Genomic DNA, 25,073 nt, shown 5'->3' on the forward strand with positions numbered 1-25,073 from the left:
CCCTTAGTGCCAGCCTTGGGGACGCTGCTAGGAAAGAGCACCGAACCTTTTCAGTGCTAGTTTCCTCCACATGCCACTGCAACATCTTGTTTCCTCCTAAGAAGCTGTTTTAACATGAAATTCATCACGTAGAACTGACACCCAGGAGCCATCCCTGTCTCTCGCACTTTGGGAAAAGGCACCAGATCTGGAAAAGGAGCTGTTCAGTTCCATGTTCCTTTGTTCATCTCCTGCTTTGTTCTCTGATCTCTTACTTTTATCCTTACCTCTGTCCATTTTCATACTCAAACCCAGTTTGCTTTTGGCAGTATTTGTTTTTGCTCTACCTCATGTATTTTGCTTGCCCAGCAGAGATGTACCTTCACTCTGCAACCTGCAGCTGGAACTTTCCCTGCAGCATTGCTGGCATCTTTATGCCAAGGGGTTTAAGAGAGACCACATAAAACAAAAGTATCTGAAAAAATTATGGCTTATAATCCATCTGTCAAACAACCTGTACCTTGCCCTTGTCGTGAGTCTCCAGATCACTGTGTAAGACCAGAGAAGCCACATCTTGATGATCACTGATGCTACAGACGAGCAAAAAGTCTCAAACACCAAAGGAAAAGCTATTGGTTTATATATAGATATATATATATATATAGATATATACTGTGTTTACAGAGTCAACAAGTTAAATGCAATATTCATAAGAGCATTAACAATAAAAATACAATCTGTGTGTAGCCAAGTACAGACTTAAAATGGTAAAACAGGAAAAAGGATCTCACCAAAAGTACAAATATACAGTACAAATTGATTTATTTAAAACAGTTACAAAAAAAGCACAACAAAATAGAGATTATCCTTAGAATTATTAATGCTTTGTTAAAGATCAGGTAGGAGGAAAGGGGCAGGGACAAGGTCGGAGGGGAGCACCTGACTAGTTCTAAGGCTTTAGATACACTGCGTTGGTTACATGTTAATACAGCCATATACTGGGGTTATAGTGAGGGGTCAGCACTTATCTACAAACACCTCCCTGCCTCAGGGCAGCCCAGCCAGCCCCCCTGTGTCTGTCTGTCTGTCTCTGGGCAGACCCTCCCCGGCGCTAAGGTGCCATGAAAGCCGAAAACAACTCGAGTGTGCAGGGGCACGTTGGCAGCAGCAGCCTGGAAGGACCTCAGGGGCAAGCCTGTCCTCCACAGACAGGTGTGAAGGCCGTGCAAGGGCCTGGACCATCAACCTTTTAAGCCATACATGGAACACTCTGGGCCAAACTGTACAGAATGTGCATTTGTGGCCATCGTAGCAGCTTCTGCAAAGTGTCAGGCCCTAGGACAGCCTGAAAGACAAGGAGCAGTTGTGAGTGATGCTGGGGAAAGGCACGTGTGCTGCTGCGGGCAGGAACTACCATTTGGGCTACTCCAGCTGCTGTAGTTTCTTTTACAATATTTTCTGAGTAACAAGGATTGTTAGTTCTCTATGGGGCAAAGTGACTTCAAGTGTGGGGGTGGGGACAGGGACACTTAATGTGAAAAGTGCATTATACCTGCTCGGCGGCTGGAAGGGGAAGGCAGAGAGGGCCCTCTGCAGCTTCCTCCCTTCCAGACAGAGCTTCCTCTGCATAGTCGTAGGCATGAGCACTCTCTGCTGTGAATGACAGGCCTGGCTCCGCTGGGCAGCTGACTCAAGGAATGTTCCATGGGATGGGACAGATGGCTACAGAACACTCAGTAGTGCATCCCACAGACTCCTGCTACAGAGTGTGAGCTGGGTAAGACCAGGGCCAGGAGGCCTTCTCCTCCTCCAGGCAGGACAGACCACAGCCCTCCTCTCCTCCACAATAGGAACATATTTCTCTGAATTCTGTCACATCTCTGCTAGCAGAAGAGCCCAGGTAACCATCCCACTCCACAATGTTTTCCTGGCTTTATCTCCTCTTTTCCCTGTAAACCCAAGACATAAAAGAATGAGCTCCATGGGCTCATTCACAGCCTTTCTGCCTGCAGCAGAGCCTGTCTCACACACTCCCTGTCCCAGGAGAGTCTCAATGCTCAGCACAACCACCACTGCAGTGCTGAGCCACACAGCCCAGCCCTGTAAGGACAAGTTCCAGTGATACCAGTACTGCTGAGCTGGGCTGGAGGACCTCCAGTGGTCCACTCCTGCCCACCGTTTGGGGCAAGCAGCCAGATGCACAGATTCTTCATCTCAGTGCCCTGCCTTGAGCTGTGCCCGAAAGCACTGCTTCCAGGGAGGAGCTGGCAGCTGAAATATGCACAACAGGGAGTGACAGGGAGTCTGGGAAGAAGGACTGAGGTCCAGTTCACCCTGGCCTGTTCCACAGAGCTCAGGACTGCACTCAACAGAGGTGCAGCAAGCCAAAGTCCAGGTCAGCAGCCAGGTAAACAATGGGGGTGAGCACCTTCACAGCCCTTCAGCTGCCTACAGTACAAAGCTGTTTTAGCCACACAGCATCTTGCCTCGGTCATCTGTGCTGCCCGTTCAGACCACGGCACAGTGTGGCTGAGATTGGGGAGGAGTCACAGTAACACACAAGGGATAAGGCAGGCTCTCCAAATCCTCACTCAGACAGACTCTTGTGTTCACACATGTGAGGGGCTCTGCACCCTCAGCTGCTCAGACATTCCCTCTGTGGTGTGGCCAACCCCTCTACATTCATACGCCACACGTGAGATCCCTTCCTCAGCTTTCACAGCTCTCAATTCCTCTGCAAGCACCGAGCAAAGAACACGCACGAGAACCTGGGCTCCTCTGTCTCCAGCCTCTGGCCACAGACACCTCGGGTATCCTGAGCATTACATACTGATTACCAACATTAATCGAGGTCTTTGCGTAGGAGAGTCCAGTGAACAGGAGCTGTGACACCCCCGGGTGACAGGGGGGCCCAGGGGGACACTTCACTGACAAACAGGGCTGTGAAAACAGCGTCTGTTCCCGCAGATGCTGCACCTGAGGAGGCAGAATATTCACCCGACAGCATCACCGTGACTTCACACATCTCAAATACAGCTGATGAGATCAGAAGTAGTGTGTCATTTCGGAGCAGCTACACATGATACAGGCAGCACCCTCATTCTGGAGAGCCCCGTGAGGCACAAACACTGAAGGCATGATTAGCACATCTCACCTAAGGCCTGAAAAGAGTCTGTCCAGGTGCAGGTATTTCAAAGGCAACAGAAATGGCTAGCAATGTGCTAGGAAAACAGGACAGGGATGGAAGGGACATTCTGGAGACTCTCTAACTTGCCTGATACCCAGGCAGAGCACCTGCCCATCACACAGAAGAAGCCAACCAATTACAGGACACACTCCTAGAGAGTGCAGAAGAGCCCTCAGGCAGCACCGCTGCAAGGAGAGGTGCTGACACACACCATTCTGTGACAGAGAGGAGCAGTGCCCCAGAAGTCAGGCACACCTGACAGAAACTTCAGGAAGATGAGAGCAGTGAGACAGAAACAGCATGCTGGGCATAAGGGCTCTGCATACTGAGAAAAGCCCTCTCCAAAGCCTGGTCCTAGCACAGAGATGGGCACCTGAACACAAGGAATACTTAACCCAGGTTAAGTCAGTGAAAACTCTTTCCTCCCCAGAACAGTGACCATTCTTTATCCTGGCTGAGCAGTTGTAGCTGGTGTCATAATACACCATCAGAGAGAACAGATTAGTGTAACTACAGGAGCCTTCACTCAATAGAGTGTTATCACCACAATGAGGTATTCATACACAATTGTATTAAGTCTCACCATGAAAGAGACTAGTCTTGATTTTACCTTGTTGTTCTACAGAGGAACTCTGAAGTGAAGCATCAGAAAAACTAACAAAACCACCCCAAAATGCCCTGTGATGCTGTGATATTTTTAGAGCCCCTACATTAATCATAGAACTGTACTTTTCAGAAACTTTGTATCTTGCCTGTACATGCACAAACACTTGTCTCTTGTCCAGAGCTTATTCAGGAAACTGCCTGCAGGGAAGAATTAGCCATCCAGAATGTTTTTTTTTCTGAGTTAATTACAAAATAGCCTCGGTCTTCTCACAGAAAAAGGATGCTTTCATCCTTTCCTGGAGAATGCTGAATATATTTTAATCCAGCTTTAAAAAAATACAAACTAACAAAATACCAAACCCCCAAATCCAACCAGACAAAAAACCCCAACCCCATTCATTCCTAGGCAAAGACTCTGCAAATTTATAAGCCCAGGATTTTTTTTAAAATTACTAACATGGGAAGAAAGATTTGATTTGGTGGCAAAAAATTAAATGTATTTTATAGCAGGAAACTAAATGTCTCCCAGCTCTACTTGTGTCCCATCCCAAGTGGTCAAGTTCCCTATTCACCTACACCCAAACCCATCCTTTTGGTCCTTCCTCTTGAATTTCTGTGAATCATTCAAATCTGTACATTCTTTGCAAGAAGAAAGAGCAGTTGGATTCAGTGGAAGAGACATTAATCAGAACCACCAGAGAAGCACCTCCGTCCTGCCCTCGAGAGCTCCGTCAGTGAACGGTCCTTTTAAAGTGCATGTGTGAAGAAAGGGGATACTGGGAGTAGAGCCCCCAGACTCCAGTGGGGACTCGTCTCTCCCCATCATGAGAAAGGAGGAATAAACCCTTCAGCAATTTTATCTGCTACCTTCAGCCGTGTCTGCCCTCCTCATTTCCCACCTGTCCTGAATGCTCAACCCCTGCCCTGCAGGGAGTCAGTTATCCCTGGAGGTGGGAGAAAGCCCCAGCCTCCAGCCTCTGGAATGCTCTCATTGCATGCTCATGAGCACGTCCACGCTCCCCACCCCAGCTAAGCCTGTCGCTGCTCCCTGAGGCACTGGAGCCCTCCTGACTCCCCAAGAGGGACTGGTCAGCCATGGAACTGGAATAGAGCCAGTCCTGCAGGGCAGAGAGCAGCCTTGCTGGTGAACCTGTCAGAGTCTGTGCAATTCCTCCACCTGAGGGGGAGGCTCACCTGCCGGGACTGCCCCAGCTCACACCTCCACGGGATCACTTCCCTGCATTCGAACGCCCTTCAATAGACAGCTTCACCTCCTGGGGAATGAAAGAGGGACGGAGTAGGGAGGGCCGAGGCTCCTCTGCCTGCACGCTGTATCTTTGGAAGCCTGGGGCTGCCCAGCTGTGCTGAGTGCCAGCCTCAGGCTGAGAGGGCTCTGCGCGAGCGCTCTGGGCCGCGCTGTCCCTGTCCGTGTGGCTCTTCCTTTCAGCAGCTCTGTCAGGCGGCTCTCGGAGCCCCTGAGCTGTTCGTTCCGATCTCTCCCTGGCAGATCCCAGCTGATCTGTGAGAGGGGAGTTGGCCTGAGAAGCAGAGTTGCCATTCATGCTCTGTAAACTGATTGATATGCAGACATCCCCCACTTGCAGCCTGTGACAGGGCAAAGCAAAGAGCTGAGCAGTCCGCCCCGGGCTGCAGGAGGACCAGCCCTGGCCATAAACAAAGAAGGGATGCTCCGGGGGCACATCAATGCTCACTTTACTTTGTTGCTCCCCAACCACAAAATGCAGTGTGACAAGCCCAGGCCACTGGCTTTCCTGAATATCCACCACAGTGCTGGAGTCGATCTTCAAGCCCCCGCTCACCTCCGCACTGTGAACAAAATCTTGAGTCTGCAGGTCCTCCACCCGTTTCAGCTCTCCTGTTGCCAGCTGGATGATGGCTCCTTTCATGAAGTGAGAGGGTAGCTGGGAGGAGCTGGGTGGCTGCAGCTGGGCCAGCTCCTTTTCCAGCACGCTTCCTCGAGCCTGTGCATCTGGGCTCTGCCTCACCAGGGCTTCTGAAGTGGAAGACCTGATGGGCTCAGACCCAGTGGGAACAAGGACTGGCTTGCCATTGGCTACCACCATTCCTTTGGTTAACTGTCTCTGTCTAACAGCCTCCTCGGGGGACATTCCACACGGGCTCTGGGACTGGCTGTTCCCAGCCCTATCCACGGTGTTTCTCAGCATGTCTTCCTGCCCATCAGGGATATTATGGCAAAGGTTCAAAGGGCTCGGATCATCTTTCCTCTGGGCTGCCAGAACATGATAATCCTGAGATGCCAGCACTCCCACCACCCTCTGAACCTCCAGATCAGTGTCTGGGGTGCTCCTGTGAGCTGGCACAGAGATCTCTCTTCCCAGCATCTGGTAACCTGGAAGGAACTGTCCGTCACCCACACCTCCTGCTGCAGCCCCCGGGGGCTGACAGTCCTCAGCTGCACTGCTGGCAGAGTCCACGGCCTCGCTGGGCCTCCTGGCCATGCTTTGTTCCAGGGGCCTCTGCCCACCGTTGGCTGCAGCCACCTCTGAGCTCAGCTGACTGTCCTGCTGAGGAGACACTGGGCTCCCGCCTGCTGCAGGTGCCTCATAGGCCGCATACCCTGGTGGGAGGCGGGACATCTGATAATAAACAGGAATCCTGCCCGGGGCCATGTCCAGCTGGGGCACAGAGTGGTGCTGCACCTGCCCAGGAGAGGCTGCAGAGGCGGATTTGTTGAAGCTGTGGGTGGGAGAGGTAGTCTGGGGGGAAGGAGCAGCTTCTTCCGCGAACAGGGAGGCATATGGCACAAAGTGGGGGACGTGGGGGGCAGCGAGGTTGGTGGAAGGAGACAGGAGAGGACTAGGCAGGAAGGCAGGAGGGACGGCATAGGGCACTGTGTAGTGGGACCCGATGAGCTGCAGAGAGGCCGGAGGGATCTGCGCGTAGTGGATGGGGGGGAAGGGCACCCCCGGGTGCTGAATGATGGGCGAGCTCACGTTGAAGGCGGGGGACAGGGGGCTCACGTTCACCACGGGGTGGAGGCCCGTGGGGGAGAAGGTGGCAGGTGGTGCTGCCACTTTGTAGAGCATCCCGTACTGGTCCACCGTAAGCCCCGCCGCGGCCTCGGGGACCTCGCCGGGGCCATAGCGGGGGGCGGCAGGACCCGGTCCGCCCGTTCGGGCCCACTCCGGGGCCTCGCCCGAGCCCTGGGGGCCCCCCGCCCGTCCCGCCTCGGTGCCGGCGCTGGCGGCGGGAAGGTCCCGCTTCTTTGGCGGGAGGCACTCCTGGCTCCGCTCGTGGCCCGCTCTCATGGCGCCCCGCGCTGTCCCGGCTGCCCCGGCCGCCGCGCTCCTTCATGGGGGCACCCGCTGGTGCTGCCCCGCGCGGGCTCCCGGATCCGCGCCGCCCGCCGCCGCCTCACCTGCGCCAGGAACAGAGGGAGCCGTGAGTCCCACACACAGGCACGGCGGCGGCCCCCGGCCCAGGGCCGGCACCCCGGGCACGAAAGACGCCCGAGCCCGGTCGCCACCCCATCCCCGGCCCCAGAGCCCCGGCCGCGCTGAGCCCCGCGGACCCGCCCGGTGCCCGCCCAATGCCCGCGGCTCACCCGCCATGGCCCAGCCCGGCCCTGCGGACCCGCCCGGTGCCCGCTCAGTGCCCGCGGCTCACCCGCCATGGCCCGGTCCGGCCCCGCGGGCCCGCCCGGTGCCCACACCGGCTCCTCCCCGCCCGTGGCGCGCAGCGATGACGCGACACGCCGCGATGACGCGCACGGCGCACAGGAAGTGCCTCATCCGTCGGCGGGAGTTCTGCCGCCGCCGCGCCCGGATGACGTAACGGGGCAGCCGCAGCGCCGTTGCCGTGGCAACGGGCCGCGTAGGCTCGGGGCTGGCCCGGCGGCAGCGCCGTGCGGGGTCTGTCGGTCCCACGCCCCACGCGGACACTCCTCGGCTGGGCGGGAGCGCGGGCCCCGCGGCGGCGCAGCCCGGCTCACCTGCGGGAGCCTGCCGTCGGAAGGGCCGCGCTCCCTTTCTCGCACCCCCGTAGTGTCCCGCCGGGCCTGCGCTGCTGGCCGGAGCCCCGCGGAGGGCAGTTTCTCGGCATTCGGTGATCGCTGAGGTGACAAAAGGTCCTGGAAAGGCGGACAGAAGAACTGCTCCGGGCGGGGGCGGCTGTACACCCCTTTCCTGAGGCGCCTCGCTTACTGCCGCGCGCCTCGCTCCTCCCGCCGCCGACGGACGCTTCAACAGGGCGAGATCGCGGGGGGGCGGGGAGCGGTCCCGGAGCCCCCCGGAACCCCGGGCACGGGCGGCGGGACCCGCCCGGCCCCGCCGCCGGGAGCGCGAGCCGCCGGGACCGCCCCTAGCGTGACGTCATCAGGGACTGCCACGGTGCAGACGCACCGCGCCTAGTCAAACCAGTCCCGCGAGTGCTTCCGCCAAGAAAAGTAGTGCGAAGGGCCTTTTCCGCCGCGCCGCCGGCGGTGCCAAGCCGCTCTCGCTCCGTTCCCGCCCAGCCCAGCTCAGCCCGGCCGCGCCCCCGCCCGTGGTCGGGACAGCCCGGGGGGCCGCGGCGAGCGAGCCGGCGCGCGGATCCCTCCGCCTGCGGTATCGGTGCTGCGGCCGCGCCGCCGCCATTTTGAATGCCCGGCTCCGTCTGCCGCTGCCGCTGCAGGGACCGGCCCGGTGAGTGGGACCGACCCGGGCGCCGCCGCCCGGTCTGGGACTCCGCCGCCGCGAGGTCCCGCTGCCCGGGGCCCCGCGAGCCTCGGTGCCTCTGCCCGCCCTGAGGTCCGCGGCCGGGCCGCGGTCGCTCTGCTCGCGGGGCCGCCCGGTGCCCTCCTGCTGCCGGCGCCGCTGTCTCCGCCCGGCGGCTCGGCCGCCTCGGACTCTGCCCTTTGCGCCCTAAGGCCGCCTGCCCGGGCGCCAGGAGCGCTCCGTGCCCGGCCCGGGCCGTTCCCCGGTGCGGGCTGCGCCCCGTGCCCACGGCTGGGGGGCCGCGCAGTGGCCGAGGGGAGCGCAGCCCGGGAACGGTCCGTGCTGGGGCCTGTGGCCGTCCCAGGAGCAGCCGGGACCTGTGCCCGTCCTGCCACCGGGGTGTGATTGCCTGGGCTGTGCAGCCGCTCCGAGCATTACGGCGTCCCCAGTGCTTGCCGTGTTTGCCGGCGATCAGGGGTTTCAGCAGGCGCGGGAGATGTACGATCCGGCCGGAGGCATTCGCAGTGAGCTGTGTCTGACGGCCGGTCTGTCAGGGAGGCTTCAAGTCCTTTCTTCAAGGCTGGTTGAGTTCTCTTCTCGCCCAAACTATAAGACAAACTATATGTATTTAATTTTTTTTATAGTGAGCTTTGTTTTTAAAGTTAGCAGATGGAACAGGTGTGCTTTTTATTATGTTGTAAGTGATGCGTAAAAATGCTGAGTGATTTATTTCAGTTTCTGATGCTTGAGATGTAAATGGGGCAGCACAGAATCCCAGTGGAATACCTGTGGAAGTGTGACATGTCACACGTGTGGCTAGAAGGTATTTGGTCTGTAGTGGCTTAAACAGAGTAGAACATGTATGTGTTTTCCCCTGCATGGTGCTCCAGCATCCCGCATTTAATATGGCAGGGAATTTTGTGTTGTTTTCTTTTTCTCTTTTTTTTTCCTGTTCCACTTCTGTGTGATAGAACACAGCAGCTTTTTGTACCCCTGTTCCGCCACCACTGCTCCTCTAAACTACACTTTGTATTTTTCCCTTTGTTTATTTGCATGTCCCGTTCTATTGCCGAATTCTTTCTTTTGCCTACTCTTGTGCATTCCTGTTTGGCAGGGTTTGAAAACCTACTGGGTACTCAGGAGCTCAGCAAAGGCAGGAGATTTTGTGTTTTTTTCTGAGGGGTTCAGTGTGAACCTCTTCATTCTTCTGGGCTGGGAGAAGGAGGGGAAAGGTATTTAAATTCCTAAGACTTGAGGAGGGGAAGTCTGCAGTAATTGTTTTGTGAAGGGATCCAACTTTAGTGTTTAGAGTGTGTAAGATAACTTTCAGACTTCCTCCTTTTATGATAAAAAACTCCCATTATCTTCCTTTTTTTCTTTTCTTTTGTGTTCTTGTGACTGCTGATCTGTTTTCCTGAAGGTGGTGTGGTAGGGATGGGTGGATCCTGTAGCACCTTTGTGGTGTTGTGTGAGAGAGTAAGGGATACAGAAATGTTTGGATTCTTGGTAGCTCCTTGTGTACAGAGTCTTGTAGTGGCATCACTGTCCAACAGAGTGAGTGAGTGTGTCAGCCATGGTGTGAGGAGGTTGTGGACAGCAGCAAAGAAACCCAGATTGTCTGTTCTTAGGCACACACAGCCTGCCCTGCTTGGTGCAGTTCAGGTTTGGAAGGTTGCCTTTCCAAGTGTGAGGGCTCATGGAAATCTTTGCTGCTAAAGCTGATGTCACTCACTCAGTAAAGCTCCTTGAGCCTCTCTAGTGTGAATATTTGTATTTGTGAGTAGGCAGTGTATAACTTCAGCAGATGGGTTGTTTGACTTCTTCGTATTTCTTAGTGACAGGACAAACTCTTCTGACTGAAGGTGATGTTAACTTGTTGTAGATGATACTCAGCTGTTCTCTAGGGAAAAGGGTCTGCTCTGCCTTGGTACCAGCATTCCATCACTGGACAAAAGTTCGGGAGTTAATAAGTAAATATATGGTGAGGCTGTAACTTGAAAAACAGAGCTACACTAACATGGGGACAAGTGAAACTGCTGATATCACAGGTATCAGTACAGCCTGTACCTGCTGTTTGACAGAGATGCTGCAGATAAAATTGAAGACTAAAACTTCCTAGAGCATAGCTGAAGTTACCTCGCCTGTTGTAAAGTTTATATTAATGAATGTAAAAATGGAGCATCATGTCTTTCATGTGGCATTAACCAGGGTAAAGAAGAGTGTGGGGTTTTTAGTCACAAAGTAGTACCTAATTTTTTTTTTTTTTAAAGTCTAACTCTACAGGGAAGTGAACAGGAAGTAAAATAGACAGATTACAGATTAAAATAGCGAGGGAACTAGAAGTAGGTAATAAATACAAAGGTAATGTAGGTCAGTAGTGATTGAAGTATAGAAATGGAAGCCAGGAAATCTGGAATTCTGCTTGCAGCTGTCATACTGATCAGCTGTGTAACTGTGCTAATTCTTCTTCATACCTTTGTTAGAATCTAAAAAAAGGGAAATATTTATTTTCTTTTTGGGCAGCTGTTGAGGTCAGTGTTTGTAGTGGTTGTGAGCTCAGCACATCTTTTGAAGGCAGCTGAGGAGCTGTTTGGTTTGGGGGGTGTGCACAGTTGTGCAGGAGTGGGAACCTCATCCAAAGTGCTGAGCTGTGTGTGGGGCTGTGCCCCAGGCAGCAGAGAGTGGGAGGGGGCAGTGGGGTCTGTGCACACCCGGGGTCTGTGAGAACAGGTCCTACCCTACCTCTCCCCTTCCCTTCCTCTCAGCCTCAAGCAGCACCCTGCCTCGCCTCTTCAATACTCTTGTGCTACATTTCTTATCCATTTTTTTAATATGTAACTGGAAGTGGGACCATCACTTCTCCAAGACTATTTTTTCTCTCTTGTTTAGGGGCACTCTTTTCCTTACTTGACCTCTCCCCTCTCCCTCAGCTGTCTTTGTATAAAGCGAAGCATAAGCTTGATGCCTTTTATTATGAGAATGCATTTTGAAGCCCCCTGCTGCCTTAATTTCTTCCTGATTTTCTGATGTTACTTTCTAATTCTCTTGTATTCAATAGCTTTTTCTCAGGAGAGATTGTTCCACTTAGCATGTTACATGGTTGGTTGCCCTTTCACTCAACTCTTTGTGTTGCCCTTGCCCTTGATGATGATGGTGCTCCTTACTTTGGTGTTTACTGTTTTCTGTATAAATATTGGTAATACTAGACCATATACCAGTATCTCTGCTTTTGTTCACAGCTTCATCTCTGCTTGCAGTGCATATTTCTGGTTTTACTGCCAATGTATCTTTGTTTTGAATTATCTGATGGAAGTGTGAAGCCCACTGATAGCAGTGTGGAGTTGAGACCATCAACGTTGTGTATCAACATTGCAGACAGATCCTCTGCTCTTGTATGTGGGAGGCTGGATTCAGTGGGACCAAAGCAAGTGGGGGAGTTCTGCTACTGATTTCAGTTGGGAGTTGGGTCAGGCTTTCATTGCCTAACTTCCTGAAAGCTGTGTTTGCTCGAGGAGTGTGATTGCCTGTGCAGGCACTGGGGTGGAGCAACTGGAGGTGTGTATTTTAGATGTGTGTGAAATGTGTGCTGCTTCAAGCTTGGGGTGCTTTCTAGACAGAACCGACTTCAGAAATACTGTTTACAGGAAAAACTATAACTTAGTGTGTGTCTCACTAGAACTGGAAATTCAGACTATTTCCCCAAACAGTAGAGCCCTTCTGTGAATAATTGAATGAGCTTTGATGGCCTTCATGTCTTAACGTTTCCGGAATTCAAGGCTAAATAATAATGGAGTGTTAAAATGTTAAATGTCTGATAATTTGTCCTAAAGAAGTTTTAAAGCAACTGTTTGTTTTTTTAATGTCATTACCATAGAGACACATTAGACATTTTAGACATAAGCTAATATTTCTGAAGAGTTTCCAGAGGAGAAGGTCTCAACTCAACATTTAAGGATAGTCTGTCCTTTGTCTTTACACTGCAATTCCTGATGGAGGAATATAGCTTGACTGAAGCACTTGAGCATTTTCAAGGTTGATTTTGGTAATACTAGGTGCTTCTTGTAAATATAAAAGGTGACTCACCATATTTGAACATGACTGTGTTCTAAGAGAGACTTCTGGTAAAGTTCTGTACTCAAATATTTTTGGTATAATGGCATGTTGAGTAAAATCTTCAACTCGGAAATGTGGCAAGCTAACTAGTAAAAGACTATAAAAGAGAAGAAAATACTGATTTAGCAGCATAATTGAGATGAAAATTAAGTGTTTTAATACATTATGATTTTTGTTTTCTTGATTTTTTGTTTGTTTGGTTGTTGTTGTTGTTTTTTCCTCACTTTTAGATAGTTTAGTAGAAATGAGTTGCATTGAGAGGATGCCTTTTTATTGGTTCAGGGGGAGGATTCCTGAATAGCAGAGGGAGGAGAATCACTGAGGTAGAACCTTTTGTGCAACCCAGAGAATAGGAAAAAAGCTGGAATTCTATTTTCAAAGGAACTTAGGCACCTGCCACCATTCGAACTAATCTGAGTTAGGTATCTGACTCTCTCAGAAGTTTTCATCTTGATAGTAGGTTCTTCTGAGGAGCAAGGCCTTCACAATGAGAAAGGGGAAACAGATCTGATGAGGGAGAAGAATTCTGTGTACAATCCTGCCAGATACTGTAAATATTAACTATTAGGCTCTTTTCAGGGCTTGATTTCTGAGGCTTGTAGTTAGCAAAGAAATGGCCAAGGGAAACTCCTGCTGTAAACCAAAGGAGGAAATAGGTAACTACTTCTAAAAACTGCCTTGTTGTTTATGTTAATGTGCAAAGAATAAAAGCATGTGCCTGTGCTGGTGAAAAATGTTAACTAATCCTGAAGAACAAGATCTGCTGCTTTGGAGGAAGTTATAAGCAGCACTTAGGCACCAGCTAAATTAAAACTCCAGGTCTGCTGTTGGTAGATGATACTGTTGTCCTCCCGTTGTTGCATTAAAGGTCTGTTGGCATTATGATAGACTTTGGAATTGTTGAGAATAGGTAAATGCTAATCTCTTCTGGAATGTTTCTGAATTTAAGTGTTCTTATGTCCCAAGTTTCTTCTCATCTGCAATATCTACTGCTTATGCTTACTTGCATGTTTGAAACTCCAAACTGAGGTGAAATTTCTAATGTATTAACATGCAAAAGAATCTGAAAGTCGATGAAGGCAGAGAACAGGTACCTGCTGCAAGAATTTCTTGGTATTAAGAGAAGGCTTGTGGAGGGGAAGAAACCCCAACGTGCTGTGTGGTATGGGAATTGTGTTGTGTTGAAATGCTAGAAGAGTGTGTGCACAAGAAAGAAAGAAAAAGAGTATGTAGTTGCAGCAAAAGGATGGAAGTTCTCAATGTTGGAAAATAAACCATAGCTTTGTCTTTTGTCCTTGCTCTTGTCCTCCATCAGAGCAGTTCTGAATTGTTCTGTTCTCATCAGGCAGGAAGCTGGTGTGAGATGCAGGTGCTCTTAGGCAGTCTCAGGTTGGACTGTGTCTGTGGGACTGTGTGTCAGTGTGTTACACGAGTGAGGACAGCAGACAGCCTCAGAATTTGGCTGTTGAGACTTACTCATCAATTCTCTGCTTTTTGTGCTGGTTTTTGATTGCTTTCCTGTGGTTGTGAGGTGAGGAGAAAAAATAATCTTTACGATGTGCCTTGCTGATTATTTATGCAAGGACATTTGTAAATGTGGGTTGTTCATTTTTGTTCAGCACCTGGATGATGTTTGGGTGCAGTCCTGTTAGATCTTCAGTGTTTGTTTTCACTGTACCTGCCTTCTCAGTGAGGTAGGAAGTCCTGCCTAAACACTGGGGAAGGATGCAAAAAAATATTCATAGAAAGTTGCACTTAGAATATATGGTAACTTTGTTCAATTCTCTTTTTCATTGACTAGAACTGATTAGGCAGTCTGTCCTTTTACTTTCTGTTGTCCAGGGCCGAACTTAAAGTGCTGAAGCCTTCCATGGGCATACTGACAGAAAGTTTTGGACCTATGGCAAGGAAAGCACTGGGCTTGTAGAAGTCACAGGCTGCAGATATCAGTGTTCAGCAGTTTATAAACTCTTCAGATAGAGTGGGAGCAAAGCAACTTGCATCAAAGCAACTTGTTGCCAAACTTCAGTTTGTTTGCAGATTATGTATTGGTGTTTCAAAAACTTTCTAAACAAATCTTTCTTTAAAATAACAGTCATAGTTTTAGCTTATAGTAGACACTGCCTATCTTCTCAGGAACAGCAAAGTTGTGCAGGGCCATAGCATAAGTGTGGATTACTGCTGGAGAGAACCCTTCTCCTCTTTCCCACTTGGTCTCAGGTCTCCCAAAGCCGCATGTTCTCGCTGTTCCCTTTGTGTCTGCACAAGCCAGACTGATGTGCCTGGGCACTGCTCTTGGGAGGAAAGGGGAAGGCTGTTTCTCAGATGTACAGGTTGCCTCACGTGGTGCACTGTCCCTGGAATGCCAGGGTCAGCACAGTGGAAGGACTGGAGCCACCTTTTTCAGCATGAGCCTCCACATGGCTGGTCTTGATGATTATGAAATTATTGGCTGTAGACTGCAGAGGAATATTCCTGCAGTAGTGCTTTTATTTTTATAACTTCTGCCCAGTCTTCCAACAAGAGCATGGCTTATCAAAATCAGTTTAGAAGCATGTGATATATGTGAATAGTAGGTGAGTGCAGGCTTTAAAATTGGAGACTTTAAACAGACAGTTGTCACCCAGGAAGGAGTTTTTTGGGTTTATGATACTGTTATGTGAAAAATGCAAGCTGAGCAGTTTTTAGCAACTGAACTCCAAAATGAGTGTTACCAATTGTTAAGAAAATAATAGGGAGCAAAATAGGAGATATTTAATATAAATAAATCAATAGCACACCTGCCTCTCAAGTGCTGAGTGCAGCATTTTGCCCTCTTTTCCCTTCAGAAAGGATGCAGAAGAACTGTAGAATGTGCAGGCAGGGCAGCAGAGGTAATGGTCATAGAAGGACTTCTTCTGGAGATTCTTACTTCCCTGTGACTATTTCTGTGATGCTTGTTAGTGCAGCATGAATGCATAGCAACAGTTAATTTATTCATATTGCAGTAATGTGAGGAAATGTTATGAATTCACATGGAGAGACAAGGCGAGACTAAGGAATAATGTGTCCAATAACCTTGATCCTACACGTGTCAGCATTTTGAGACACTTTACTTATGCAGGAAGAACATCTCTTCCATTTTCAGAGCTGAATACTTTGTGTCTCTGTAAATTCAAACTTTCTAAGTATGAAGATGGGGAACGGAAATATGAGGAGTCTACTTGGTTTGGCTGAAGGGGCTTAGTGTTATGTATGAGTTTATAATTGGGACTCACAGACCTGGCTTTGACTGGCTTACTGTGAGGCCACCTTTACTTGTTGAACATGCATCTCTCTCTGCTCTTCTGAAACCAAACAAGCCCCCTCTTAGCTCTGTATGTGTCCTAGCCTGTCTGTGGTGTCATGCAAGCTAGTTAGTGCAGTACTTGAATGCACATCTTTTTCTGATATGGTAATGCTTAAAATGTATGACACACTGTTCTGGGGGGACAGTGACCCAGACAAAATCTGTAGTAGACTGCCATGGCAACTTTTTGCAAGTTGGTGTGACATTATCTGTAATCAGAAGGGCTCTGTTCCATTCACAGGCTGGCATGGATGAAAGAAGGCTGTAAAGATGCTTGTGTAGTCTGAGCTCCCAGAAAGTCAGAAGTGAGCTTTGGTGAGCATGAAATAAAAAGTTCAATTGTTGAACATGATCCTAAAGTTTGGCTCCTGTTTGAGAGCCACTTCCCTCTTACCAGATACTTGGTAGGCTACGTTGCTCTTGGGGTCAGATGGCTCTGTCAATATTCCATCTGATGAGGTGAAGCTACTCTTGGATGTTCTTGCACGCTCTTCTCATACCAGTGCCACCAGACAGTAATGTCACTGGCTTTGTTTGTTTCAGAAAAGGTGGTTCTATTTGGGGTGTAATAAAAGGATGATGTCAACTTGATATATTTATTTTTAAAACAGGATTCTCTGAAATATCCACACGGCTAGGATTGCTCTTCCCTCTGCTTTTCTGCTGACTTCCACACTGTATGAGGGAAGTGTGTATGGCACAGGTTTGCAGGAGTTTTGAAGCACGGCCATCTGAAGCACTTGTGTGAAGTCTTGTGAAAGTTATTAAACAGAGTTGTGTTTTTCAAAAGGATTTCTGACCCAAGTTGTCATGATTCTGGGATCAGCTGTCTTTGGAACCTGGCTTTTCTGGAGAGAGGCAGATGATATGAATATGAGAGTGCCTTGCAGAATGCTGTTTCTGCCTGTTTCAAGTGGGGAGTCACGTTCTATTCATTTGACAGGTGGCTCAAATCACAGCAATTCCTATTTCTAATGTTCTGGAAAAGCAAATGTGAGGTACGATGAATTCCTCATGTTCTCAAGTTTACTTTTAACCGTGCTACTGAAGCAACCTATGTTTTCTTCATTCTTTTACTTATATATTGGTAGGGTAAGAAATAAAAAAAATACGCAGCAGTATGGGAACAGCATGAAGGCTTTAGGTACAGTACCAGTTTTACAGACCTCTTTCTTCTCCCAGAGGATGCCAGCCCCCATCAGACTGCGGGAGTTGATCCGGACCATCCGGACAGCAAGAACCCAGGCAGAAGAGCGTGAGATGATCCAAAAGGAATGTGCTGCTATCCGGTCGTCCTTCCGAGAGGAAGATAACACATACCGATGCAGAAACGTGGCAAAGCTGCTGTATATGCACATGCTGGGATATCCTGCACATTTCGGACAGGTAGGTCAGAATTCAGTGCCCTCTGTGCATATGCCAGTCTGCCTTCTGGTTTTGGGCACGTTGACTTGTTCAGAGCATTCCTGCCTGCGGTTTTGCTTTGTTCCTTTGGGATGTTTTGAGGTGTGTTTTCATGTATGATCTGAACTTACATCGGTTAGTTTTGACTTTGTTAGTGATATCTGCTGTTTGGGGACTTAACATATTTTGGTTTGAAACTTAGTCTGCTTTTGCCATGCTGTCTCCCACCTCACTGCTTGTGTTTCTGCAGAGCAGTGGTGCTTAAACCACAGTCCAAGACAGAGATATTTTCAGATGGGTTCAGAACAGCATTTTGGATTTTTATCTCTGGTGGAAAATACCAGATACTTCAAAGGAGTTTCTATACCCTTTTTCTTCTAAAGCAGACAAGAGCTGGTATGTTCCCAGCAATCAGTTGTGTTCCTTAACTGTCTTAGTGAGGTGACATGGAGAATGCAGGTATGAGTTTTCCATCTCTTGGTTTATTTTTGATGTGCTGTTTTTGACACAGATTGTAGAAAAAGGGAGACAAGAAGATGAAAGTTCTTGATCTACAAGTTCTTGACAGGGTTAGCTTTGCTCAGTCTTTGGGGCACAGTCTGTTTTGCTTAGAAGTCAGTAAGTGTCCTGTTAGTGGTAATCTAACGTAGGTCTTCAGTAAAGTTTCAGTCAGTCAGATTGTTGTATCCCTTCAAGTAACTTCATGTCTTGTGAGTCTATCCATTCATGATTGGATTTACCAATCCTGATATGTATCACTGAAACAGTAAGCTCAAGCTAGTGAAATCAAAATGCAAATAGTGTTAGGGAGTGAGCATGGGCTGTGCTTTTCCATATAAAGTGCATCATATTACTTCTGTATCGTTGGATTCTTCTCTCAGGATAATGAGTTGTTGAGTAAGAGCAAGTGAATTTGTGCATTATTATGTCTTTAAGGCTTTTCATAGCCAGACTCCCTGGTCCAAGAGAGAAACTTCCTGTCACAAAAATTAAGGCTTAAGTATCTTAGAGCTGTAAGAATAATGATAAGTGTTACAGATAAGTGTCATTGAGAATTTCTCTGTTTGGTCTGTGTTACGAACATGTTTAAATTTCATTCTTTTGTTTTGTTACTCAAGTATTTAAAGCCATTCACTTAAGAGTTGGACTCAATGATCCTTGTGGGTCCCTTCCAACTCAGTGTATTTTGCGATTCTGTAATATATAGAAGATTAGGTCAGATATCAGATATTAGTAACTTGCAGTTTCTGCTTTGGTCAGTAGTGGTAAATTCACTCTCAGTGAAAGAAGGATAAAGCAGATTTTTCAATATCTGTTGTTGCCAGGATTGCTACATCTCAAGAAGAAGCATCTATTCTGACTGTTTTGGGAGCAGGGTACTTCATTCAATACCCTTGGTTGTCATGGAGTTTATCAGCTGCACTTTCAGGAAGGCTCCTTCAGGAACCACTTTTCAGCACCCCAGTGCTGAAAAGGGGTTTTAACAAGTATTCTCCAAGTGAGTGAGTTAGAGAGCTTCTCATGTCCTCAATGCTTATTACTGGAAGGAATCTTTCAAGATGGTGCTGTTGTGTAGGAGGAGTGTAGTTTGTGTGAACTGGGGACCTGTTGAGGACACATGCTGTACCAGCAGTGGAGTGGAGCGGAGAGACAGTCCTGTGTTGTAGACAGGAAGCTTCTGAGAGTGACAAGATAAATAGGCAGGACAGATGTTTTGGTGAAAAACAGGAGAGCCACAAGTGGTGGTAGTCTTTCTTAAAGCTGTAAGCAGCCTGCAGCTAACAGTGTGGGTGAGGTAACCAGGAGTGAATGGTCAGTATTGTTCTTTCCGAGCCAGAGATCCTCAACTTTCACGCAGGATATCTTGTACACAAAGACAAGCATGAGCAAGCTGTCTCTTGAGCATGTGCAAAGGCCATTTGTGCAAGTTCAGAAGTTGTCAGACAGCCCAGAGAAATGGTCAAATAACGTTACTACTGTCATTGTGTCTGTTTGCAAAAAAATTGTAGTTGGTAGAGTGGTTATGTCAGTAAAAGTTGGGTGAGTTGTAGTCTTGTTACATGCCACTACTCTATTAGCTTTGCTAATGTATCTGTTACAGTACTGATGTAGCAGATTTTAATTGTTCCTTTGAATGAAATGGATATAACAGTATCAAGATTTTTTCCACTAATTAGACCTAGTAAGAGCTTCAGCTGATCATGTTTCTTAGTGTTGCTGTGCATGTATCTAGTTTGCATGTATTTATATACAAGTAAAGCAAGAATTCATCAGCCTTTCATGGGGTAAACTTCACTAATATCTTTTAAATTCAAAAGTACTAGAAATATATCTTAGAGTATCTGTTGCGATCATCAGTTTTCTTATGCTCTTCCTCAGTCATTCATCTTCTGCCTTTGTTGGCTCTCATACTGTAGCTTAGATGTCATCAATTTTACATTGCATTTTTGCAGAGGATTGTATAAGAAAGTATCTTGTAAACCCGGGAAAAAAAGTTGATTCACAGGTGCATTATTGTCTTATAGAAAGCACAGGAAAGATGAGAGCTCGATATCTAGTGTTCTGTACCTTATCCCTGGTTGATCTTACCCATTTGTGCAAATTCAGTTATCTTTGTGGATGACTGGTGTTATTGTTCAGAGGTGTTTATTCTAGGTTTTCATCCCCTTTAAACCTAGCAAACTGAACTTGCTTGCTTTTAAGCTTTTTCTTACTGGTTTGTCACCCTGCACTAGCTGGGTGTTCACACATGACGACAGCTTGCCCAGTTGAGTGTGTGTTCTGATGCCACATGGTTGTGAGAACTTAGCAGTGATGAGGCCATAGCACTTTCTTTCTACGGCACTTCAACTTTCATTTTCTTACCAGTGTCCTGTGCAACTTTCCCCTTGTGATGTGTGTGCTTCTTGCATCTCTCCTGTGCCCGTTGCCCTGTTCAAGCTTCCGTCTAGCTGGGGCCGTGAATCCCTTTTCCCAACACCCTGTATCTCTGCCTGTGCATGCCTCCTTTACTGCCTTTGCAATGGATCTGTTGCCAGCTCTGTCTGACCCCTCCTCAAACTCATCATGTACATCTACTTGCTGCCCCAGCTAGTTTGTAAAGCAGACTTACAGGAAGTGTTTGTGAGGGAGAGATCTTTCCTGTCTGAAAAGTAGACGTTGATTATACTTGGTTAGTTTTCTGTTATAGAAAAATATTTTAGTGCACAGTAATGTCAGAATATCTCTGTTTTGGTTTGGTTTGGTTTTTTTTTTTTTTTTTTTTTTTTTTTTTTTTGCATTAAGAAAGTGCTAAGTTTAAAAATGGGTTAGCAATTAAATTCTTAATCAGCAGAGTGCAAGTGGCAGCTATGTGTGTTGTTTTTGGGATTTCCTCTATGCTATTGGACACAGTTGCTGTTTCTACACAGTGAAGGGAAGTTTATAGTGGCTACAATGCACGTGATTTTAGTAGACTTCTGGTGTTCCAGCAGAGATTAAAGAGCAATGCAGAAACTTAACTATCTCTGACAGTCTCTGGTTTACCTAGGTAGCAAGTTAGTTACAGATCATAATAACAAAACTTGTTTTTAGAATCATAGAATCCTAGAATGGTCTGAGTTGAAAGGGACCGTAAAGGTCATCTAGTTCCAACTGCCATGAGCAGGGACACCTGCTAGACCAGGTTGCTCCAAGCCCCATCCTACCTGGCCTTGAACACTTCAAGGGGTGGAGCAGCCACAGCTTCTATGGGGAACCTGTGCCAGGGCCTGAGCACCCTCACAGGCAAGAATTTCTTCCTAATAACTAACCTAAACCTGCTCTTTTTTTCATTTGAAGCCATTGCCTCTTTTCCTATCACTACATGCCCTTGTTTTGCATGAGGGGCATGCTTACAGAGCATTGATCCTCTCTCTGGTAGATAAATAGAGGCTCTTAAGTCTGGTTCAGAAGTTTCTGGTGCAGAGTCAACAAGATCTAGATTTCTAGATCTTTACAGCTTTGTTTTTAGTGATGGATCTATGATCTCTATCAATATGTTATTGTTTACTTTTGTGATGTGACATAAACCCACATATCTGGTATGTCTGAGGTCATGGAAGGCCAACAGTGTCTGGCCACTTCAAGATGCAGGAGCTGCCATTGACCTTCCTGCTGGCTTGCTGGGAACTTTGGGCAGGTCATTTAACCTTTCTTGGTTTTCCACATCACCAAAATGGGAATCAAATACACTTTCAGAAATGCATTCTAAGACACCTAAATTAGTATGCATCAAAATTCAAACTGTTTCTCCTCTAGCTAAGAAGTAGTTTTAAGCTAATTGTCTTTTTTTTTTTTCCTCTTTTTTCTTTTTTTTTTCCAGTTGGAGTGCCTCAAGCTCATTGCCTCTCAGAAATTCACAGACAAGCGCATTGGGTATTTAGGTGCCATGTTGCTGCTGGATGAGAGACAGGATGTCCATCTTCTTATGACCAATTGCATCAAGAAGTAAGGGTACCACCTCTCTCTCCATCAACACATGCTCTGAGATTTCAGGATCAGAAAGTACACTCCTGACAGTGATGTTTTTTTGAGTACTTTAGTTTTTTTCCTCTTGTGTTAGAAAACTGGTATCTTCAATTTGTTGTATGCCGTTGACCTTAATAAGGCTGTTGTAGTATTGCACTGTATTGGATGATCCTGCTTCCTTAGTGGGAAGAGAATATAAAATTGCAGTGGTTTGGAAGAGGCATATGTAGAAAGCAACACATATTGTCCTGTGTTTGTTTGCTTCTGCTGCTGAGCTCTGAAGAGTCATCAAGGAGCAAGGCTGTGTATCTTACTTTCTCTTTAGGGTTGCCCTGACAGTCCTGATGAATGGTTTTCCTTGGAAGCAGGGCAGCAACTTGGGATGTGCTGTCTGTGTGTCATTTTGCTGAAATGAGACAAGAGGGGATGGGAATTAATTTTTTTTAACACTTTTCTTCTCTCAGCAAAACGATTTTAAACTGGGACTTTTCTACATCATAGCATAGTAAATGACAATTAGTGTGTTTCCAGTAACGTTCCTTTCAAGATGGATGGGAGCAGGAGTGGAACAGCTGGGTTCTGGTTGACTTACCCAAAGGCCTGTTTGGTTGTGTGTGGTGTGTCTGTTTTTATTGTGATTTACTTTTAGCACATAAGCCTCTCATATATGAGCAAGTAAAGCACTGATTTTCACTTAGACTGTGGCCTCAAAGTGCTTGGAAAGAAACTTGACAAAACTGCAGGCCTGAGGATCTGCTAACTTTGGACCCAGTGTCCAGGAGATAAGAGATGTTTGTGTAAAGATCTTCCATTGAAATACCATACCTGCGAGGCTCTTCTGTTAGAACCAGGCTGCAGGTTAACTCCTTTTGATTGTTTATACTACAGTGAATTTGGTAAGGGTGTCGTGAGTTTGAACTGGGAATGGGTCAGACTGAAGCTGAGCAAAAATGGTGGAGAGCATCCTACTACCTCCCTGGGTTGTTTATTGATTTCTCCTTTGGCTTTCTGTATCTACCACTTTGTCTTGCTTTTATCTAGACGTTAAGGGATTTGATTTATGTCATTGTTTTTAATTATTTTATAGCAAGACCTAGATTTTTGATACAAAAAGGTGAGCATCCTCTTGAAGCAGGTACTTGCTATACACACAGCTTTATGTAGCTGCCAAAAATTTGTTAAAGGAAGGAAACAAAAAACCAACCCATTTAGTAGCATGTGCTATCTGTTCCTTCATCCGCATTTTGCCATAACTACTTGGTGTTAAACCAGGATACTGTTCTCTCTCTGTTCTGCACCTCCTGTGTGTTGGGTTACCCACCACTGTTTTCCCTGGCTCTTCCATGGTGCAGTCCCCAGCTCCCCTTGCCTCCCAAGCCAGAAGCTATATTTTTTACTTTCTTCAGCATTGAATCCTGGGTGCTGTGGCAACATGAGTACCAAACACAGATGGAGAAGTAGTGTGCAAACAGGTTTTAAAGGCTGTTGGAATTACTGTGTGGAACCTATGTTATCTTGTGCTTGGTGTGATATTGGTACTTGGCCTCATGAATAGTATCTCCTGTTAGGTGGTTTAACTTCTTATTAACCACTTTTCACAACTTCCTTAGGCATATGAATAGGAAGAATTGCTGAACAGAATTCCTGTATGGTTTATTTTCAAGGTGTGTGAGTGGTGGGGTTTGTGGCTTTTGGTCAGGATAGAGGATACTTTTACGTAGATTCTTCCATCCTGTTTGGTTTGTAAATGCAGAAGCTAAAGTCTGTCCTAGAACATGTTTCATCTGGGACAGCCCACAGAGTCACTGCAGGTCTGTACTTCACGTTAACTTCTTTTCTGCACTCAAGTTCCAAAATACAATGTTTTGGTTTTAGAAGTTTTAATGGAATTCTATGTGGTCTTCCTTCTTCTCAGCTCAATCCCTGGATACCCACCTGATAGTTGAACCAAGTATTTTATCTTTTTAATTGAGGATTCTAAGTAGAAGTAGTAGCAAACCCTGTGGTACATGCACTCAAAGCTGCTATTGTTCCCAAATTGTGCTCCCACATAGCTGAGAATCTGGAAGGTTCTTTTGGGCCATGTGTGCAGCTGGTTAGATGACTGTAGCTATAGATGCCTTTTTTTGTGTGTTGTTCAGTTTCTCTGTGTGCATACTGATTGACTTTTTTTTTGTTCTCCTTTACAGTGACCTTAATCACAGCACACAGTATGTGCAGGGGCTGGCACTCTGTACTCTTGGCTGCATGGGCTCCTCAGAAATGTGCAGAGACCTTGCAGGAGAGGTGGAAAAGCTCCTCAAAACTTCCAACTCCTACCTGAGGAAGAAGGTACCTAGGAAACTTTTGAATACTTTGTTATGTGGATTAAAAGGCAAGATTGATTGAATACTCTGGTAATATCTGGAATATTAGATGACTGAGATGACAATGGGTGAATATTTTCCCATTGTGCAAGACAGAGCTCAACACTCCCTGTCTGTCGATAGCAGGAATGTGTGTAAGCCTCTAAAAGACAGGCCTCCAATGGGTGAGGCAGTTGTTTGTATTTTTGTACTCTCTATCCTAAAGTTATTGATGGTAATGTGAACACCTGACCCTCCACAGACATTAGCCCCAAACTCATGGTCATCAGTTTTATTTCTTGACAGATAAGTCCAGAGAGACTTTAATTATTAGCAGTGCAGACTGGTATCTGAAGATTTGGACCTATTTGGTGTCTTCTGTTAACGTCTTGAAATGTGAAAACACAAATTTTCTTGTTTCTGCAGCAAATGTGCCATAACATCTGCAGAGTGTGATCACCCTCCTTCTAGATTTGTTTACTGATAAATTTTGGGAAGAGTGTGGAGCTGTAAGATTTAGGAAGAGGTGCATTGTTACTTCTTTGTCTAGTGCTGGATCTAGAGAGAGATTGGAGAGAAAGCAAAGCTAAGAGATAGTGCTGTAATCTGGGAAGAGACCCTTAGTGCAATTCTCAAGCAGCTGTAAAGAATGGTTTTTCCTGTTGCTTTGGCATCCTAGAAAAAATAGGCTTTTTTTTTTTTTTTTTTTCCTCCAAAAAACCCTGGAAGTACACTTTTGTTTCTCATAGCACTCATCAGCTACAGGAGGAAGTTATTTTGTGGGGAAGGAGATAATATTCAAGGGAAAGTAAATGAGCCATAATTTGACATGTTTAATTATTTGCTTCCAATGCATTATCTCCTCCCTAGCAATAATAGGAAGACAGGCTGAAGTAGCCCTGTTAAAGGCAGAGTTGCTTTGCAGACAGTAGAACTTGTGATGTGAA

At 47.1% G+C, this 25,073-nt stretch overlaps 2 protein-coding genes across 5 annotated transcripts in view; one reads left to right on the plus strand and one right to left on the minus strand.

The window, feature by feature from the left end:
* Nucleotides 1-602: 602 nt before the first annotated feature.
* ATXN1L (ataxin 1 like) lies at nucleotides 603-8,056 on the minus strand. Of its 3 annotated transcripts, XM_032701082.1 has the most exons (3): nucleotides 7,746-8,056; nucleotides 4,967-7,172; nucleotides 603-1,928 (listed from the first exon to the last, which is right to left on the minus strand). In XM_032701082.1, exon 2 carries the CDS (start codon nucleotides 7,060-7,062, stop codon nucleotides 5,002-5,004), a length of 2,061 nt encoding a protein of 686 aa, XP_032556973.1. In that variant the 5' UTR covers nucleotides 7,063-7,172; nucleotides 7,746-8,056; the 3' UTR covers nucleotides 603-1,928; nucleotides 4,967-5,001. The 3 variants fall into 3 exon arrangements, with proteins under 3 accessions (XP_032556973.1, XP_032556971.1, XP_032556972.1); XM_032701080.1 differs by having other exon boundaries at nucleotides 603-7,172; nucleotides 7,746-8,055; XM_032701081.1 differs by lacking the exon at nucleotides 7,746-8,056 and adding an exon at nucleotides 7,421-7,436 and having other exon boundaries at nucleotides 603-7,172.
* Nucleotides 7,728-25,073, plus strand: part of AP1G1 (adaptor related protein complex 1 subunit gamma 1) — a 40,661-nt gene continuing 23,315 nt past the window's right edge. Inside the window, exons 1-4 of one of the 2 annotated variants that reach the window (XM_032701079.1) lie at nucleotides 7,728-7,880; nucleotides 17,072-17,275; nucleotides 21,636-21,760; nucleotides 23,971-24,112. In XM_032701079.1, coding sequence (XP_032556970.1) covers nucleotides 17,075-17,275; nucleotides 21,636-21,760; nucleotides 23,971-24,112 — 468 coding nt within the window. In that variant the 5' untranslated portion in view covers nucleotides 7,728-7,880; nucleotides 17,072-17,074. Of the gene's footprint in view, nucleotides 7,881-8,328; nucleotides 8,437-17,071; nucleotides 17,276-21,635; nucleotides 21,761-23,970; nucleotides 24,113-25,073 lie in introns of those variants that run through there. The other variant, XM_032701078.1, reaches the window with a different exon arrangement.

Source organism: Chiroxiphia lanceolata, chromosome 13 (assembly GCF_009829145.1).
Source record: "Chiroxiphia lanceolata isolate bChiLan1 chromosome 13, bChiLan1.pri, whole genome shotgun sequence".
Taxonomy (NCBI): Eukaryota; Metazoa; Chordata; class Aves; order Passeriformes; family Pipridae; genus Chiroxiphia; species Chiroxiphia lanceolata.